Source organism: Osmia bicornis, chromosome 8 (assembly GCF_907164935.1).
Source record: "Osmia bicornis bicornis chromosome 8, iOsmBic2.1, whole genome shotgun sequence".
Classification (NCBI taxonomy): domain Eukaryota; kingdom Metazoa; phylum Arthropoda; class Insecta; order Hymenoptera; family Megachilidae; genus Osmia; species Osmia bicornis.
The window spans coordinates 3,449,424-3,467,355 of NC_060223.1; the positions used below are offsets into that span (position 1 = coordinate 3,449,424).

At 32.8% G+C, this 17,932-nt stretch overlaps 1 protein-coding gene across 5 annotated transcripts in view; it reads right to left on the reverse strand.

Annotated features, from left to right (window-relative positions):
• The window catches only part of LOC114875758, a 48,468-nt gene that overhangs the window by 14,078 nt on the left and 16,458 nt on the right, over positions 1-17,932 (reverse strand). For 4 of the 5 annotated variants that reach the window (XR_003789280.2, XM_029186410.2, XM_029186408.2 and 1 more), the window contains exons 4-5: positions 14,410-14,494; positions 13,206-13,329 (exon numbers count right to left, since the gene is read on the reverse strand). Coding sequence is in view for 4 of the 5 variants with exons in the window: in XM_029186410.2 (XP_029042243.2) it covers positions 13,206-13,329; positions 14,410-14,494 (209 nt within the window). In the remaining variant the exon portion in view is untranslated. Of the gene's footprint in view, positions 1-7,073; positions 9,116-13,205; positions 13,330-14,409; positions 14,495-17,932 lie in introns of those variants that run through there. The other variant, XM_029186409.2, reaches the window with a different exon arrangement.

Genomic DNA, 17,932 nt, shown 5'->3' on the forward strand with positions numbered 1-17,932 from the left:
CTACTACCCCTTCAAGGGATCAACGCTAGTTCTGGAACATTCTGTATAGAAAATTTTTCTAAAGCTACCATGGAGTTAGATTAAACCTACGTTGTCCTTTTTAAATGGAATACTAATTTCTTTTTATTTAAGTAGTTTTTATCAAACTGGATAACATTTACTCAAACCATTTTTTGATATTTCTAATAGTTAATTACTCATGCCAAAGGGAACGTTGAAGGAGCAAATACGCTGAACCCTCGAAGGAAAATTAAAACAGACGTATTTTGCCTTAAAATTTATTTTATTAAATACTGAAGATGACAACCATTTACTTGTTAACTGACTTCGAAAAGAAGGAGGTTACTCAATTCCATTAGTATTTTTTTTTTTTCAAACAACTTATTCGTTTAATAATATTATAATGTACATCAGACAGTACTGTTGCATTTACCAATTGGCAAACATTTTGTATTTGAATTTTCATATCTTCTTTCGTGGAAGGTGAAATTTTCATTACTTTATGCTTCGAATACCCTTACAAGAAAAAATCGAATGCAATATGCTTGCAATAATGTTGTTCGATACGCAATATTACAAGAATCATAATATTAAAGAAAGAACGAATACATGTTAACAAGTAAATGGTTGTCACTTTCAATATTTAATAAAATCCGGCTGTTTCTTTCTCCTTGAACGCCTCCACGTCTTCGCTTCATAAATATTCCCTTCGTCATAAATCGTTATCTAAAAAGAATATCCAAAAAATGATTCGAGTAAATGTTATTCACTTTGACAAACGCTATTTAAATAAGAAAGATTAGTACAGCATTCCATTTAAAAAAGACGACGTTAGTTTATCCTGACATTATGATAACTACTTTAAAAAAATGTTGTGTACGCCACACAATCAGGCACGTCGCAACATTTAATTTAAAAAAAAAAGAATTGAGTCGATAGTTGATACAGTTTTCGAGATAATACTTTATAACGCTTTATCTATCTTGTTTATGTTAGATTTACCCGAGGGCGATTTACAATTTTTTAACTGTATTTTTTATATCTGCTGTTTGTCTCCATTAGTGTAACAAGGATTAAGGATAGCTTTTTTCTTATTTTGTTTCAGTACTTTTAAATGGTTCGTACTTTCTGTAATTTCATTTCTGTCAATTAAAAATAGTTCTAATTGTAAGAAAACGGTAATAGAATGGTTTCTAGCAGGGTTGAACATTATTTGAAATAATCTTCTGACAGAAATTTCGGCTAAACTGAAGATATTGAAGAATGAGAAATAAATTATTTACTTGGATAAATTTCAATCACGAATAAAAACTTATTCGAATAATTAAAATAATAGATAATTAAAAAAATTAGTTATTTCAAAATAATAAGAAAAATCAAATTTTATTTGAAATAAAAATATCTTTAAATTGAAAATTATTTGCTATTTTTAAATAATTTGGTTTTATTCGAGATTTTTATTGAAAGATCTATAAATAAATTTTCATAGAAAGCAACAGTTGTTTCTGATTTGAAAATATTTTCATTTATTCAGAAGATTATTTGAAATAGACAAAAAAAGGATTTTTATTTATTTTTATTTGTATTATAGTTGTAGAATACTGTAACAGAAGTTACAATTTAGTTCGTACCAGGTGTCGATACGTTGAATTTGATGTATAAAGGAAATACTGATGCATACAACGAGCAATTAACCCATCCTGTTCTGGGTCAACGAAAGGTCATCATAGAGAAGACAGCAAGGTACTGAACAGCGCAGAGGAGATAGTGAAAGATCGCGAAAGGTAAATAATAATGGGAGCAGCTCGTCGAAAGGCGCATGCATAATTAAGAAATCGCCATTGTTGCTGCTTAGAGCTGCCACTTTCACCCAGGATTTCTCTGGTATCCGAGAAGTTCAAGAATAATGAATTCACTCGTAACACGGAAAAGCATGCGTAGAAATAGCCTGGGATTCTTGAAATTTAATTAACACATTTTTTTTTAATTGTGCTGTGAATTAATGTATTTGAACATTGGAGTGGGTAGATAAAAGTTAGGGAGACTTTTAAGGTTCTAAACTGTAGGATTCTAATATTAAAGTTTCAAAATTCTGTTGTAAAATTTTAACTCTTAAAATCTGGGTTCTAAATTAAAATTGGGTCTCTTCTCTCCGCGGTCCGTTGTCCAAGGGTTAAGGTTTTAAATCCCTAAAATTCTAAAACCCTAAAATTCCAAGATTCCGAAATTCTAAAATTCCAAAAATTCAAAAGTCTAAAATTCTAAAATTCAAATATTTCAAAGTTCTAACATCTCAAATTTTTAAGATTCCAATACATTTGCATAAACATCTGCATTGCATTGATAACAATTATCGTGAGAATGAAGAGATAGTAATATGCAGATGCAAAATTGAGGCTAACGTCTAAGCGTAGTGAATGAATCACGAGCCAATTAAGGATGACTCATCAGCATGCAAGAACGTTAATTCGTTACTTAACTTGAAACAATAAATTGAATAATCTCTCAGAACGATGATAACCTGGTTATCTCTAATAACAGATGTAAAACGAAACTCTTCCTGGAAAATAATTGAAAAAAAAGAAGAAAATTGATACATTTTATTTCGCTACACCAGCCCTGAACTCGATGCAAAACAATGATTTAATGGATATCAAATTGATGTATTTTGATTTAGAAACGTGCAAAATGAATAAATAATTTGACCGTGCAATAAAAACTTATTAATATGTATATAATATAGCAATTGCATATTCAATTATTTTAATTTCAAAAAAATTCGTTTACGATATGAATTAATAAAAAAATTATTTAAAAATCGAGGGCAACTGTTTATTCAAGAGAGGAAAGAAGTGGCTATACGGTTCTTCATTTAACTAAAAGTAAATAGCACTCGAGCATTTTAACGACTCTTCAAGATATCATTATTTTAATGTATGAACATTCTAAGATTCTTCAACCGGCATTTTTATTAATGAAGGCTGAATGTATTAATCGTGTATAAGAATTTTGCTATTTCAGAACTTTAGGACTTCAGAATCTTAGAATTTTGCAATAGAATTTTGGAATTATAAATTTGAAAAACTTGGAATCTTGAAACTCTAGAATTTTAGAGTTTTAGGACTTTGGAATTTAAAAAACTTGGAATATTGGAACGTTGAAATTTTGAAACATTGGAATTTTAAAAATTTGGAATATTGAAACGTTGGAATTTTGAAATGTTGGTTTTTGGAATTTTTGAACTTTGGAATTTTTAAACTTTAGAACTACGATACCTTGAAATTCTGAAATGTGGGAATTTTATAATTTTGGAATTTTAGGATTTGAAAATCATAGAATCCTAGAATTTGAAAATCTTGGAATTTTAGAATTTAAAAACCTTAGAATCCTAGGATTTTAGAAATGTAATAATTAAACGTTGCCTGTAATATATTCCCCAATAGTTAAAAATTTCAAACGTGAAAACGAAAACAGAGTACATATTCAGAATAAAGATTGAGAATGAGCCTGGTTAAAGCTATTCCATGTGTACCACGCAGATAGGTCCTCAGGTAAAAAATAAATAACAGAAACAAGAGCAGTCTAGGAATTTATCTAGCTTTCACCCTGAAGAGAACTTCCTTTCTCCTTTCAGCTTCTTATCCAACAATCTTACGCTACCATTGGAAAGATAAGAGGCACTATGTAAATAAATTTAAATAGAAAAGACTCTCTGATGAATGAACGATCAGGTTAAACCGTTTATCGTTAAACAGACAGCTGTTTTCAATATTGTCCTGATGAGTAAAACTCGTAAATCCGATTCTGACTCAGTTCTACCTGGGCAAGGTATTAAGATAAGAAGGCTGATCTGAAAATAAAATAAAAACTAAACGGAGAAAGTGGAAATACCAATTGAAAATGAAATCATTCGTTTGTTCTTATTTAATGGTTACAAATCTTTTTATTAATTAACACGTTCAATGACATGGAAATCATTGGCGACTGGTACCACTAACGTAAATAATAATTAAAAGAGAACAATAGAAAAAGATTACTTTAAATAATATTGCTAGTGTAAATAGAAAGCTTGAAATTTGAAATTTTTAAATTAACTAAATTACTATTTTGAATAATTAGAGCTTCAATATATCCAACAAAACAAATGCTCATTTTCACTAATTAAACTTTCTCTACTGAACAAATTAATATTAGTTGCGTTAACGTTTAATATAATAATACCTCTGTTTTTCAAGTTCTACCTAATTAACTTCCGGTCAATTTTGAACAGTGAGAGTTCACCGATTCCGGAACATTGGAATCAATTCCGTTCAAGTCGTATTTTTATTTTTGACACGACCAAGGAAGGAAGTGTATTTTAGTCACGTGCAGCACGTACGCGAACAGAACACTACACGTTTCGTCGTTGAACGTTCTTTAGGTTCAGAAAAATCCCTCTTTATCAGAGTCATCAAGGAATAAAAGGTTTAGCGCTTTTAATAAATCTATAATAAATCCGAGTACTTTAGTTGTTTCGTCTATCGAAAATCTATTGAAAAAAAAAATCTTCGACGTATTTAAAACGCTTTGGTAGCTCGATAAAATGAAATCCATCGAGTGTTCTTCTTCTCTGGCCTATTTCGGTTCAATTGTAAGAAATAAAGCGACAAAAGCAAACGTGCTACGCGTACTCCAACGAAATAGTGTCATCGTGAGAAACGATCAACAGCCTCCACACAATACCTCGTAACAGCCTGTTAAACTACTTTAAACCGACATCTGAAAGTCTTCGTTCTTAATTAGAAATTTCTATCTCGATGGAAGTACGAATAAATTCACTGTGAAACTATGCGGCGATAATTGACGCTCATCAAATTGTGCAACGTCGAATTCTGTTTCGCGACATTTAAATTTCTGAATTTTATAACGTTGGAATTTAAAAATTTTTAAAGTTTAGAATCTGGAGAATTTTAGAAATTTAGAATCCTGGAATTTTAGAATTTAATAAATTTTAATTTTAGAGTTTTATAATGTTGAAATTTTAAAATTTTTTAAATTTAGAATCTGGAGAGTTTTAGAAATTTAGAAATTTAGAATCCTGGAATTTTAAAATTTAATAAATTTAAATTTTAGAATTTTATAATGTTGAAATTTTAAAAATTTAGAAGTTTAGAATCTGGGGAATTTTAGAATTTTAGAAGTTTGGAACCTTCAAATTTTAGAATCTGGAAAATTTTAGAAATTTAGAATCCTGGAATTTTAAGCTTTAATAAATTTAAATTTTAGAATTTTATAACGTTGGAATTTAAAAATTTTTTAAATTTAGAATCTGGAGAGTTTTAGAAATTTAGAAATTTAGAATCCTGGAATTTTAAAATTTAATAAATTTAAATTTTAGAATTTTATAATGTTGAAATTTTAAAAATTTAGAAGTTTAGAATCTGGGGAATTTAGGATTTTAGAAGTTTGAAACCTTCAAATTTTAGAATTTAATAATTATTAAGGCGTTAACCTTTGATCAATCTACTGGATCAATCATGACCCAAATTTATGTAGAGTTTCTTTACTGGAAGAATAAGTTTCAAAGGAACAGTGTAAAATTTAAAAAATGAAATTGGGGCTCTCTCCATGGTCCGCCGTCGGAAAGTTAGGCAATAAAATAAAGGTATCGAAATGAATGAAATCAAGGAATACCGACAAACACTAAAAATATAGAAATGATTAAGATATTAATAAATTTATCTGTATCCCGAAACCTGAGTGTATTAAGTCACACTTTTCAAACTTTAGAGGGAGAGCATATCAAAGGTGCAAAAGCCTTGCAATTTTGAAACCCTTCGAGACAAATATGTAATTTTTTTTAACACAGATGAAGAATGTATCGTTTTATTGTTTAAAAGTGAAATCGTATACTGGATATTGTTACTTAAAAAAAAAAAAAGAAGTGGATTTCACACTGTCTGGTTCTGACGATGGACTTAATATTTCATGATATGTCTTCACTAATTACTGTCCGTTTCCAATTTTGTATCTTCTCTTATGACTCAATATCATAAACCTGGACAAAGTGTTACGTGGTTCTGACGTACCTTTTGAAGCAAACATTAAATCCAAAATTATTTTAATCTAACACTGGACTTCAAATTGCTTGGCCTTGAAATTTTTTCTAAACTAATATCAAGAGCCTTCAGACTGTTTGGAACGACTTTGAATAAAATAATTTTTACCACCTAGAAGAATGAAAAATTTGATACAAGAAACATAAAAGATGTCATTTCTTCAAAAAAGTGGAATAAATACACTCTGACTGTGGGGTCCAGATATTAAATAGGAAAATATTTACAATTATAAACGCGAGCAAAAAACAGAGCATGCTAATCAGTAGTGCGAAAAAGATGAAAGCAATCTTCCGGTTGCCTTTTCGAAAGATATCACGATAAGAATGACTCATTATTAAATGAAAGTATTATGAGGATTTACCAAAAACTTGGAACTTTTGAATCATACAAAATAGAGGATTTTCAAGAAGAATGTTATCTGTCTAGATCAGTTTAATTGAACTGAATCAGATTCGACGAAGAAGAATTGTCAATACCCTAAATAAATGTATTAAGTAATTATAAAGAAAAGAAAAATCGTATAAACACTATATGTATAAAATAACTTGGTTACTGGTAGTATCAGCCTATTAATAAAGTATCGATCTCATCAGAATCGCGAAACCTATAAGCGCGAAAGAATATTAATAAAACTCTAATAGAAAATCAAATTAGATATAAATTATTTGAAAAATTTTCAAAATACCTCCTCTATTCACTCCTTTTTACAATACAAAATAAGATTTATTATTATTCGTTGGGAATCAATTGTAACAACAATAACATAAATCTTTCCTTTAACTTTACTAATTTGATATGTAACACAAAATTCATCAAATTTTAACTTGCATCACTTTTCCTCTGATATGTCAACAACCATCAACGTAACACCATAACAAAAGAAAATAAATTTGAAAAATACCTCATATCGCTATTTACACATGCAAAACTTTGCATACCCTTAAGAGGCTTGTAAACACGAAATAAAAAAGTCACCTTTCGCACAGGACATCGATACACGTTGTGGGATAAGTCGCAATATCTCGTGCCGGATTCATCATCCTCCTCGTTGATCCTTCGTTCTTTCTCCGCTCCGTCAACTTGTCCTTTATTTTCCATGATCAATCTCATGCGATTCTTCTCGGTTTTCACGGTTTTCGGATTCTGCGAGGCGAGTTGCATCGCTCTGGGGAGAGGGATCATCGAGCCGGCTCGACTCCTCGTCTCCGACTCGCTCGTCTTCACCGGTGATACCTCTCTACCCGTCGACGTTGTTTGTTTCACCTTTTCTCCCGGCATTATTTCGAGAATTCAATCGATTTGATATCCTCTCGATCGCGACACGCCGCATCCACGCTCGACGCACACGGTGTCGCGTCGTAAAGCCTCTTTTCAGGGTTTCGACCCTTTCTTCATCCACCGTGGGGCAGCTCCATCGCGCTCCATCGGGCGTCGAGTGCGCCGCGCCGCGCCGGCGCGCATGCGTCGCAGCAAAGATTTTCAAAATGTCCCTCTGGCATTTCAGCGACCCATCTCATCGCCGCCACCCTCGATAACCGACCTCTTTCCCCCTGATTTTTATCCTCTGACTCCAACTCCCGGTGTCGTGTACTTGTTGCACAGTACTCGAAACAAGAGGCTTAATTGGTACGCTGACCTTTCGAGAATTTCTGGAATGCGTCGAAGGAACTATTTCTCGAGGCTCGAAGGCGCCTCGTAGACGGACGCGTTCGGAACGAGGAACGATTTCGCGATACGCTTCGCGGAACCGAGCGTGTATCGGCGTGCGTCATTCGATCCCGCCGAGGCTTTGTCAGGGAGTAATCGATAATTCAAAGAAAATCGAGCTTCCGTTATGGCAGAATCGATCTAGACATCTGTAAGTTTCTAAAAATTCATCATCGGAGACTAAGTGCTCAATTTCTATATCTAATTGGTAAATTTGTTTTAGATTGCATTGATTCTCATTTGAATTTTCTTTGCGACACACCATCGACGCTGTACCACTACAAGTTCCATTTATAGTTATACGTCGCTAGTTCGCAGCCCACGTTTTGCCATTCGTTTCGCAAATTGACCGGACGCGCCTTTTGCGACCACAGATAAAGAAGGAAAATCTATTTCCCTCCGTCTGTCACGGTTGATCTCCCGGCCAAGAAATCAACCGAGGATAAATTTCTCCAAAAATCGTCCAATTCTCTATCAAACTCCTGACTGTCATAAAAGAATAAATTTTGTCTCTTTGATCGGTAGATTTACCTGGAATAAAATTCCCAGCGAGTCTCTTCAAAATTCATCACCCTCGTGGAACTCTCATTTTTCATATTACACGTTTCCTATGATAAAAGTCGCTCGAGTTCAAACGGACTTCGGAATCTCCTCTCTTCCAAGTCTTCCCTTGACATCTTCCCAAAGAATCCCCATTAAAAACTCCGCAGTACATCGAGAACAGTCGTAGCACTCGTCTTTGGTACGAAACAATGACGTTCACCACTTAAACGCGCGATATCACGATCGATTCGTTATTTTCTCGCTCGAACGAACCAAAGGGAACACGGTTCAAAGGTTCCTCGAAAGGCAGATAACGAGATGGTCCGCGAAGGGACACGCACGTTTTCAATGGTAAGCCCGGATGCACAGTGGGGAGAGACGAGTCACCGGAAGTACCGTGGAGGTTCCAATACCGATGAGGTTCACCGACGAATTCACAATCTTCGCCTTATTCTTATCATTTCTCACTCGCATTTTTCATTTTATTTCGAACCGTGCGACGAATCGGGAAGGTCGATCGAAAGCGGAAGTAAGATCGCCGGATAAAAGACACTGCGCGTGGTAAAAGAGAAACGCGTTTGGGACCACGTAGCGTGTTGTTGGTAGCTGAAATAAACTGGCGTAGGTTAGGGGATCGAAGAACAGCTGGGCTCGGCCTGGCTGCTGTACGCCATCACTGACTCACACGATTCGTTCTGTCTTTCTCCAGCTCGTTCCTTTGTGCTATCGTTCTTTCTCTTTCCATCCTGTTCCCTCTCTATTCTCCCTCCCGCTGTTCCAGCATACTCCATGGATTTCTAGCCGTCTCTCTTACGCTTTTAAACTCCGCTATCTATGCTCTTTCTCTTCTCTCCCCAGGATTGGCTCCCGGGTCTTTTTTTCATATTTCTCTCTGGATCTGTTTTGGAATACAAAATTGTATTGTCCGCTGCAGGAGGAAATACTGCGGGGCTCAAAAATATTTTTCTTCACCCTTTAAAGGGGAATAATTTTGTCAAAGTTGACAAATCTGGCTTGAATTATTTTAAGGAACTAGAAAAATTAATTTATCAAAATTGCAATTTGATCAAATGTAAAAAAAGATATTTCTTCATCGCCAATGTTCCATCCTTCTTTTTTGTTAAAATTGGAACTAATGGCTTGAATTATTTTGAGGAACTAGAAAAATTAATTTATCAAAATTGCAATTTGATCAAATGTTAAAAAAGATATTTCTTCATCGCCAATGTTCCATCCTTCTTTTTTGTTAAAATTGGAACTAATGGCTTGAATTATTTTGAGGAACTAGAAAAATTAATTTATCAAAATTGTAATTGGCTCAAATGTTAAAAAAGATATTCTTTCATCACCAATGTTCCATCGTTCTTTTTATCAAAATGGGAACAAATGACTTGAATTATTTTGAAGAACTAGAGAAATTAATTTGTAATAATTACAATTGGTTCAAATATGAAAAAAGATATTCCATCATCAGCAATGTTCCATCTTTCTTTTTGTCAAAATAGGAGCAAATAGCTTGAATTATTTTGAGAAACTAGATAAATTAATTTGTAATAATTTCAATTGGCTCAAATATAAAAAAAATATTTCTTCATCACCAATATTCCATCCTTCCTTTTGTCAAAATGGGAGCAAAGGGCTTGAATTATTTTAAGGAACTAGAGAAATTAATTTGTAATAATTACAATTGGTTCAAATATGAAAAAAGATATTCCTTCATCATCAATGTTCCATCTTTCTTTTTGTCAAAATGGGAGCAAATGGCTTGAATTATTTTGAGGAACTAGAAAAATTAATTTATCAAAATTTCAATTGGTTCAAATATAAAAAAATATGTTTCTTCATCACCAATATTCCATCCTTCCTTTTGTCAAAATGGGAGCAAATGGCTTGAATTATTTTAAGGAACTAAAAAAAGTAATTTGGAATAATTACAATTGGTTGAAATGTTAGAAAAGATGTTCCGTTATCATCAACCATGTCCCATCGTTCCCCTTCATTTTATCTATCTGATCCTTTTTTATTACCCATACCCTGTTTCATCCGAAGACGTCTGAATGGCTTATCAGAATGTATCTAATCAGAATCTCTTTCATGTTGCTCGTTAGAGGAGAATTCTCCGAGGCTGTTTGATTACCAAGTAGATTGGCGCCTTGGTGTTCAGAAACGAGTTGACGTTGCTTTTTAATATGTTACTGGTTATCACTGCACTTGTTCAGTTATCAAGCACTTGAAAATATGCTTGCCTTCCTTTTTAGATAAACCGTGGTTCCGTTTTTATCAGTGGCTTCGCGTTTCTTGCATAGCTCTATCTATGTTGCGCAACTTTATCGCCACTTTCTAGGTGACATTTAACGCGAGCATATGGTAATATATGAAAAGATAACAAAAGGATATAATTCAATAAAATTCTATCAGTAGGATAGCTCCTTACCAAATAATTTTGTATCTTGTCTTGATAAATAATAAATTAAAGTATAGTAATTGAGGCAAGTTTCATCTTTTCAGTTTCAATTAAGAGAAAATTGTTGATTTATTTTAAAAGGAGGATATTAAAGAGAAAAGTCTGGAAGTATTTCTTTGCCACAGCTTCGAAAAAGTTTGTACACGTGGAAAGAATCGAGGCACGATTCCCCATGGCGTGATACACTTGAACCATTTCGTAGGACAGAAGAAGCTCTGATCAATAACATCACCCCAAAGAGAGGCGGCAACCCCTCTGCAATAACTCCCTCATGATGGTGGCGCATGCTCAAGAATTAAACGCCATCCCTTCTCGCTATTTCACCATGCTTTTTCCCCTCTATGCAACAGAGCCAGGATGCGCGGAGGTGCATACGCGAACGGACCAAGTTCATTCATGCTAATCAGCTGCGGTGACCTTGATCGTGAAAATATCCCATAGAAAAGTGGAAAAAATAATGAAAAATATTTTTTAGAAAATTAATTAATGATTCGAATGTTGTTCGAGTTCGAAGAAAATTAATTTTGAAAATATTAAGAGGACTGGAATTTTGGGGGGCCAAAAATTGAAGTTTTTAATTTTTTTATTTGATAATAGGCTATATTTGAAATTGAAATCTATTAATTAAAACAATTTTTCGGATGCTATAGGTGGGAATTTTAGAAAAATGCTCCCCCTGTAAAATCACGTTTTTCGGCACTCGTGTTCCTTTTTCTCGATAACCATTCGACCGATCGAGTTGAAATTATGTGTGCTTTTACTACTAAGGGTATCGCGTATTTTAGCCAAAGACTTTTTTGAAATTTGGCCTGCAGCCAGATTGGCAGCATCTACTGGGTTAAAGTAAAAAAAGCCCACACATTGATAAGGTTGTACAATTTCTCCTATTCAACATTCCCTTTAGCTAAAATATACATCTAGTATGATAGTAGATATTCTAAAAATTTGAAGTTAATAACTGCAGTAGATTCTAAGAAAAAAAAAAATATTAACCCTTCCTTGCATTCTGTTGAAAAGGGTTGCACTTTCACGACATAAAAATGAAATAAAAATTCCCACCCAATTTCGATTAGATTTCCCAAGTTGATTCGTTTCACTTTAAAAGACTCCCTGAAAATTGAATAAAGTCCTTGAAATCTGTACGCTAGATGTAAAATCGATTTTCAGCTAATTTCCAATATTTATTAACGAGCTAGTATCGATTTTACGTTAGCCCGAAATGTAGATCTTCGTCGATGGCGAGCTGCAAATTGCAGTGGGACAGTTTAGCGCGGATGCTGCGCATTACCTTGTTCGCCACTTCAGCGTATCATCGTCATTAATATCGCCGCACCGCATGTGTATCAGTTAGCATAAGTGCATTAATGCACTGGCTGTGACGAAGGGAATTTTCAGTGAAATTTTCATGTTCGCATTGATAACGTGCATAAAGTGACGTGAAAAACAGTCGACGAGTGATACTTCAATCTGGAGCCTCTCGTTAACAGTCAATTATAAATTATTACAGTGGACTCTCGTTATATTGCCATCTGAGTGATTTGACTTTCACACGGATTTTCAATAGTACTGTCGCTCTTACACTATCATGATCTATTTCTATCTCCCCTCTTCCTGTATATGAGAACTTGGAAGCTTGAAAAATTGTCCACTTCTACAGCCTCGTCCGTGGCAATATAACGAGAGTCTGTTGTAATAAAAAAAAATTCTTAAACATAAACGGGATATAACTAAATTTTCTCTTACATGTTTTATTATAATTTAAAGTACCATTAGAATTCTGTAAATTAATTAGATTGTTTAATTAGATTATCAAGTAGCCAATTTCTGACAGAATTTGATAACATAAAATTATTGCAAAGTGATACATCAATTTAAAGCTTAAAGTTTAATGAAAATATCTATATGAACATTTCGCTAATATTCCTAATACAAAATTGCCGAGGGTCAGTTATAGTGAATAATTAATCAAAGTGAAATTTCTGTACAGTAGATTCTCGTTATATTTCTAGACGAGTGATTTGACGTTCACATGGATTTTAATGCATACCAGTGCCAATGGTTTATGAAAATTATACGTTTTTATCTCCCCTCCCCCCTTCAAATGAAAGCTTGGAAGCTTGACAAATTTTCTACTCTATAGCCTCCTCTGCGGTAATATAACGAGAGTATTTCTTTACCAAATTGTAGCTTAAAATTTTTTCAAAATTTGTTGGATAAAAGAGATATTTGCTTTTAAATATTGGTTATTCAATAAATAATGAATTTGAATATTTAAAGTATTTAAAATTCCTGTCTCTTGTTGGACACCCTATAGATGGAATATCCGTTAGCTTCAGCAAGCTATTTACCATGTGAATTCGTTCTGATCAAAAGGAAATATTGAAGCAGCTCACCTGCAGAGTCGTTGGTCGATGACTTCGATTTCTCCAAGTCAAAAGACGGCTGGTCAGCTCTCCAGCTCGAATACCTTCGGTGGATTCCAAGTTCTGACAGAATCGTGGCCGATAGCGAAAATTGCTGTCAAATAAAGTAAATCCTTTGATACATACGTATCCTCTTATTGAGCTATTTATAAAAGTAAAGTGAATTAAATCCGACAAGTTAAATCGACTGATTTATTTCCTATTTCAAAGAGAATATATCTGCGAAACGTTTCTTTCTTTCAGTTCTTTTCACACTATTATTATCACAATCTCTTTCCTTGTTAAATAATTAAATAGACAAACGAACTGAACATCTAATAAAATCAGAAACAAACCCTGGATGCATAATTTTCTTAATCGATTTTTAATCAAAATCGTAATTAACATTGAACTAGATTTAGAATCCAGAGTCAGAGTGTATTAAATTCACTTTTTTGCAAAAATGACATTTTATCTGTTTCTTATATCAAATTTTTCGCTTTTCCAGATGATAAAAATTATTTTATTCAAAATCGTTTAGTTTTTAATATAATAGCTTAAAAATAATATCGAGTCTATAGCTTGTACCGAGCAAAACTGTCTAAAAGACTCTTGATACTAATTTACAAATAATTTCAAGGCCAAGTAACTTTAAGTCCAGTGGTGGGATAAAATAATTTTGGACTTGATGCCTGCTTCAGAAGATACGTCAGAGCTATAACTTTGTCCAGGTTTATGATATTAAGTCACACAAGAGGAGATACAAAATTGGAAACAGACAGTAATTAGTGAAGACATGTTGATATTAAGTCACTGAAATATTAAGTCCATTGTCAGAGTCAGACAGTATCCAATTTATTTTTTATTTCAAGAAACAACAAACAATAAAACGTAAAAAAATGACGTACCTGTCTCTAACGATTTACAAGGCTTTCGCACTTTTGATACACTTTTGCACTCTAAAATTTGAAAAATATGACTTAATACACTCGTGACTCTGGGATCCAGATATGTGTAATTGAATTAAATAGAATTTCAGTGTTCATTAAACGTTTGTCAGTGATATTTAGCAACGTGAAATAACCGCGATAAATTGCACGCATTGAAAGACACGTTTCTGACACGGTGAATGCAACTTTGATGCACACGCGGAAGTGCATATGACTTGAAAGGTATCGTTTAATGCAGTACTTACTTGTACTCGGTCAAAGGATTTTGCCCCGTCTCGTTTTTCTTATTCTTCTCAAATTGTCGTATTACGTTGTCGGTCAAATGTTTTCCTGAAACATACAATTCCATGGGAAATTAACAATTTGGCGTTTAATTAATTAAAGCCACAAATAAATCACTGCGTATGATAATTTTCAAGTGGCTGAGCCGAATCTTTACATCATTTTTTCATTTTATTTTTTTTAAATATATAAAAGTTTCTTGTTTGAAAATGTTAAGTGTATTCGATGCATCGTAGTTAAAATAAAACTGTTGATAAAATAATAAATTCATTTTCCTCAATTTACGAATTAATTACCACAGTCCTCCACAGTTCGCAAGTAGACACAATTTAGTCTATTTGTGAACTGTGGAGGACTGTGGTAATTAATTTGTAAATTGAGGAATATGAATTAATTATTTTATCAACAGTTTTATTTTAACACAATTTAGTCTACTTGTAAACTGTGGAGGACTGTGGTAATTAATTCGTAAATTGAGGAAAACGAATTAATTATTTTATCAACTGTTTTATTTTAACTTCATAAATTTCCGAGTTGCATCAATTGAAAAAATATTTACTTTTTGAAACTTTTGAATGACCATCGTGTAAATTTGTACTTGCTACTTCAGATCCTAACTCTTGGCCCAGGGACACGCAATATTTCGTACATTTTCCCCCCAAAAAAAGATTTCCCCTTTCGTTATACTTCGAACGGAACTGAATGTTTCCAAGCCCTTCAAAGTTTTCGAGTGCACTCGTTCCATGAGCAACATTGCCTCCCTGCTACCTATCAACGAGCTTCACAAAAATAACCAAATTCTCGAGGAGAAAAACCGTAAACCGTGAGAAGATGGCGAACAGAAAAGCGCAGTCAGTTGTGACGCAAGTAGTGAGAAGTAAAAAACACCGAGGGTGCAACAGAACAACGAGTGTTTCGTGATTCCGCTGGAGATTACGCATATGAACCAGAAGATAAAAGCTTCAAACAGCATGTAGACACCAGAGTATTAAAAATCATTTTTTACTTTCGCCCCGTTAAGTCGGTGTAATTTACGGATCGACGATCGATTTCCTCTTTAAATATTCATTTCTCTCAGTTTCGTTCAACCATAAGTCGAGACTCATTGTATGCTAAATAGTGCAGAAGCTTTGCGCGTTGCATCAGTGACGAAAGTGCATAAATATGCACATCCTTCACGCGTTCGTGTAATTGAATCAGTTACAGACACGTACCTACTCTTTCAATAGAACTATTACAATAAAGACATTCTATAAATAGATTTCCAGCATAGAAATATAATAATAATAAAATATTTTATTTAAAAAACGATCTTTTTGTGGAATTTTTGTATAAGTATTGGCTAAGTGAAAAACTTCCATCTTTTTGGAAAATATATATTTAAGTTTCCTCTTTATTCTGTAATTTTTTAAACCAGAAATATTGCAAAATGGCAGAGTTATTCATTAACTCCAAGGTTGCTGGATGCCATCGCCGGTAACGATTGGAATGTCTAAAATGAAAAATTCTGTTTTATTTACAGATAAGAATGTATTACCCACAATGTAGCCTTGGTTTTTTAACAAATTTTTACTAAAAAGACTAACTTTAAACGGTTCTAAAACGTGAAACAATTGGAATGTTGAAAAAATTTTATTTTTTATTTTTACGGAGAATTTCTGAAAATATGGTTAATGATCTTATATGAAAATTTAGGCTCGAACCCATACAGATGATATGGCGAGAAATGGCGACACTTTGAGGACGAAAAACCTATTTTTATTTTTAAAAAATCAGCTTTAAACGGTTCTAAAAAGTTAAATAATTAGAAAGTCAAAAAAATCCTAGACCACATTGTAGAATACTTTATAGAAAATATTCCCTGAAAGTTTAAAGGAAATCGAATGTATTGTTCCAAGGATTTTCGATCGGCTATTTCAAAAAACAGTTTTGAGAAAAAAGTGGAAAAAGTTTAGTGCTATAACTTCGTCAAAGATTCAAATTTTGAAATATTCGTTTTACATGACATTCCATACACTTCAAACTTTAATAAAATTTTAAAAATTAATTTTTTGAAACCCTTTTAACTCTCGAACGGCGGACCATAAAGAAAGGCCCAATTTTAACTTAATTTTGTATTTCATATTAAATTCATTTTCTAAATTTTATACTGCTACAAAGAAATACTATTTTTTTTAAATACCAATTTCCTTCATAAATTATAAAATCCATATCATACTATAGGTCGCTGAGCCCAACTTAGAGGTTGATAAGAACCATTAATGTTCTAAATAATCTCAGCAACAACATTTCATCTGACGTTTACAAAGTGTAGAAAAACAAGTATAAAGGCTCACTTAAATAGTCCATCAGAAAAGGTATGCTCATTTCCGAGTGCGTGTTGCACGCAAATAAAGACTCCCTCCAGGCTCCCTTTCAAGATCTTAATTTTTAAGATTCCTATCTTTCATTCAAAGTTCCTTCTAGATCTTTCAAGGTTTCTTCAAGATCTTTCATCGTTCTTGATCGGCAAAAAAGAAACGAGATAACCTCGACAAGTTCTTCGAACTCTATCGTCGATGATTCTAGTCGTTCATTGTTCGCCAAATAGAAGCTGCAGAGTGGTACTGAATTTATTGCCGATTAAATGTGTCCCGGAAATCGTTCACGACCCCTTCACTGATATACGAAACGAATCTCTTTCTAATTTTGAGACTTTAATGGTAACATCATCTCGCAACTGTTTCGCGAATACGAACTGAATTATGTTGTGAAATTCTGCGTGGAAAAGAAAAGTCGAAAATGCGGGATAAAATTTTCTTTATAGAGGGTGCATTATTTTCAATAAGGGAGGTAGGAAAGTTTTCTCATAAGTAGGAAATTTTGTTTATATCATTAACATAGTAGATTTATACATGCAATTTTTTTCACAGAAACTTTCATCTACCTCGATTTAAATTTTAATATACCTATCCACTGCGGTGATTTCAATATGAAATTAAAAATTTTGAAATTCAAATTCTGGAAGAGTGCTGCTGGAGTACGATATTAATTCTAAAATTAAAAATTTCGAATTAGAGTTTTTTAGATATGAAATTCTAATTTTATTCTAACTTCCTAAATTTTCGATATTATTTAGAATTTTGGAACTCTGAAATTTTAGAATTTTAGCATTGTATCAATATTAAATTAAAAATTTTGAAATTCGAATTCTGAAAGAGTGCTGCTGGAGTACGATATTAATTTTAAAATTAAAAATTTCGAATTAAAGTTCTTTAAATATGAAATTCTAATTTTATTCTAACTTCCTAAATTTTCGATATTATTTAGAATTTTGGAACTGTGAAATTTTAGAATTTTAGAATTGTATCAATATTAAATTAAAATTTTGAAATTCAAATTCTGGAAGAGTGCTGCTGGAGTACGATATTAATTCTAAAATTAAAAATTTCGAATTAAAGTTCTTTAAATATGAAATTCTAATTTTATTCTAACTTCCTAAATTTT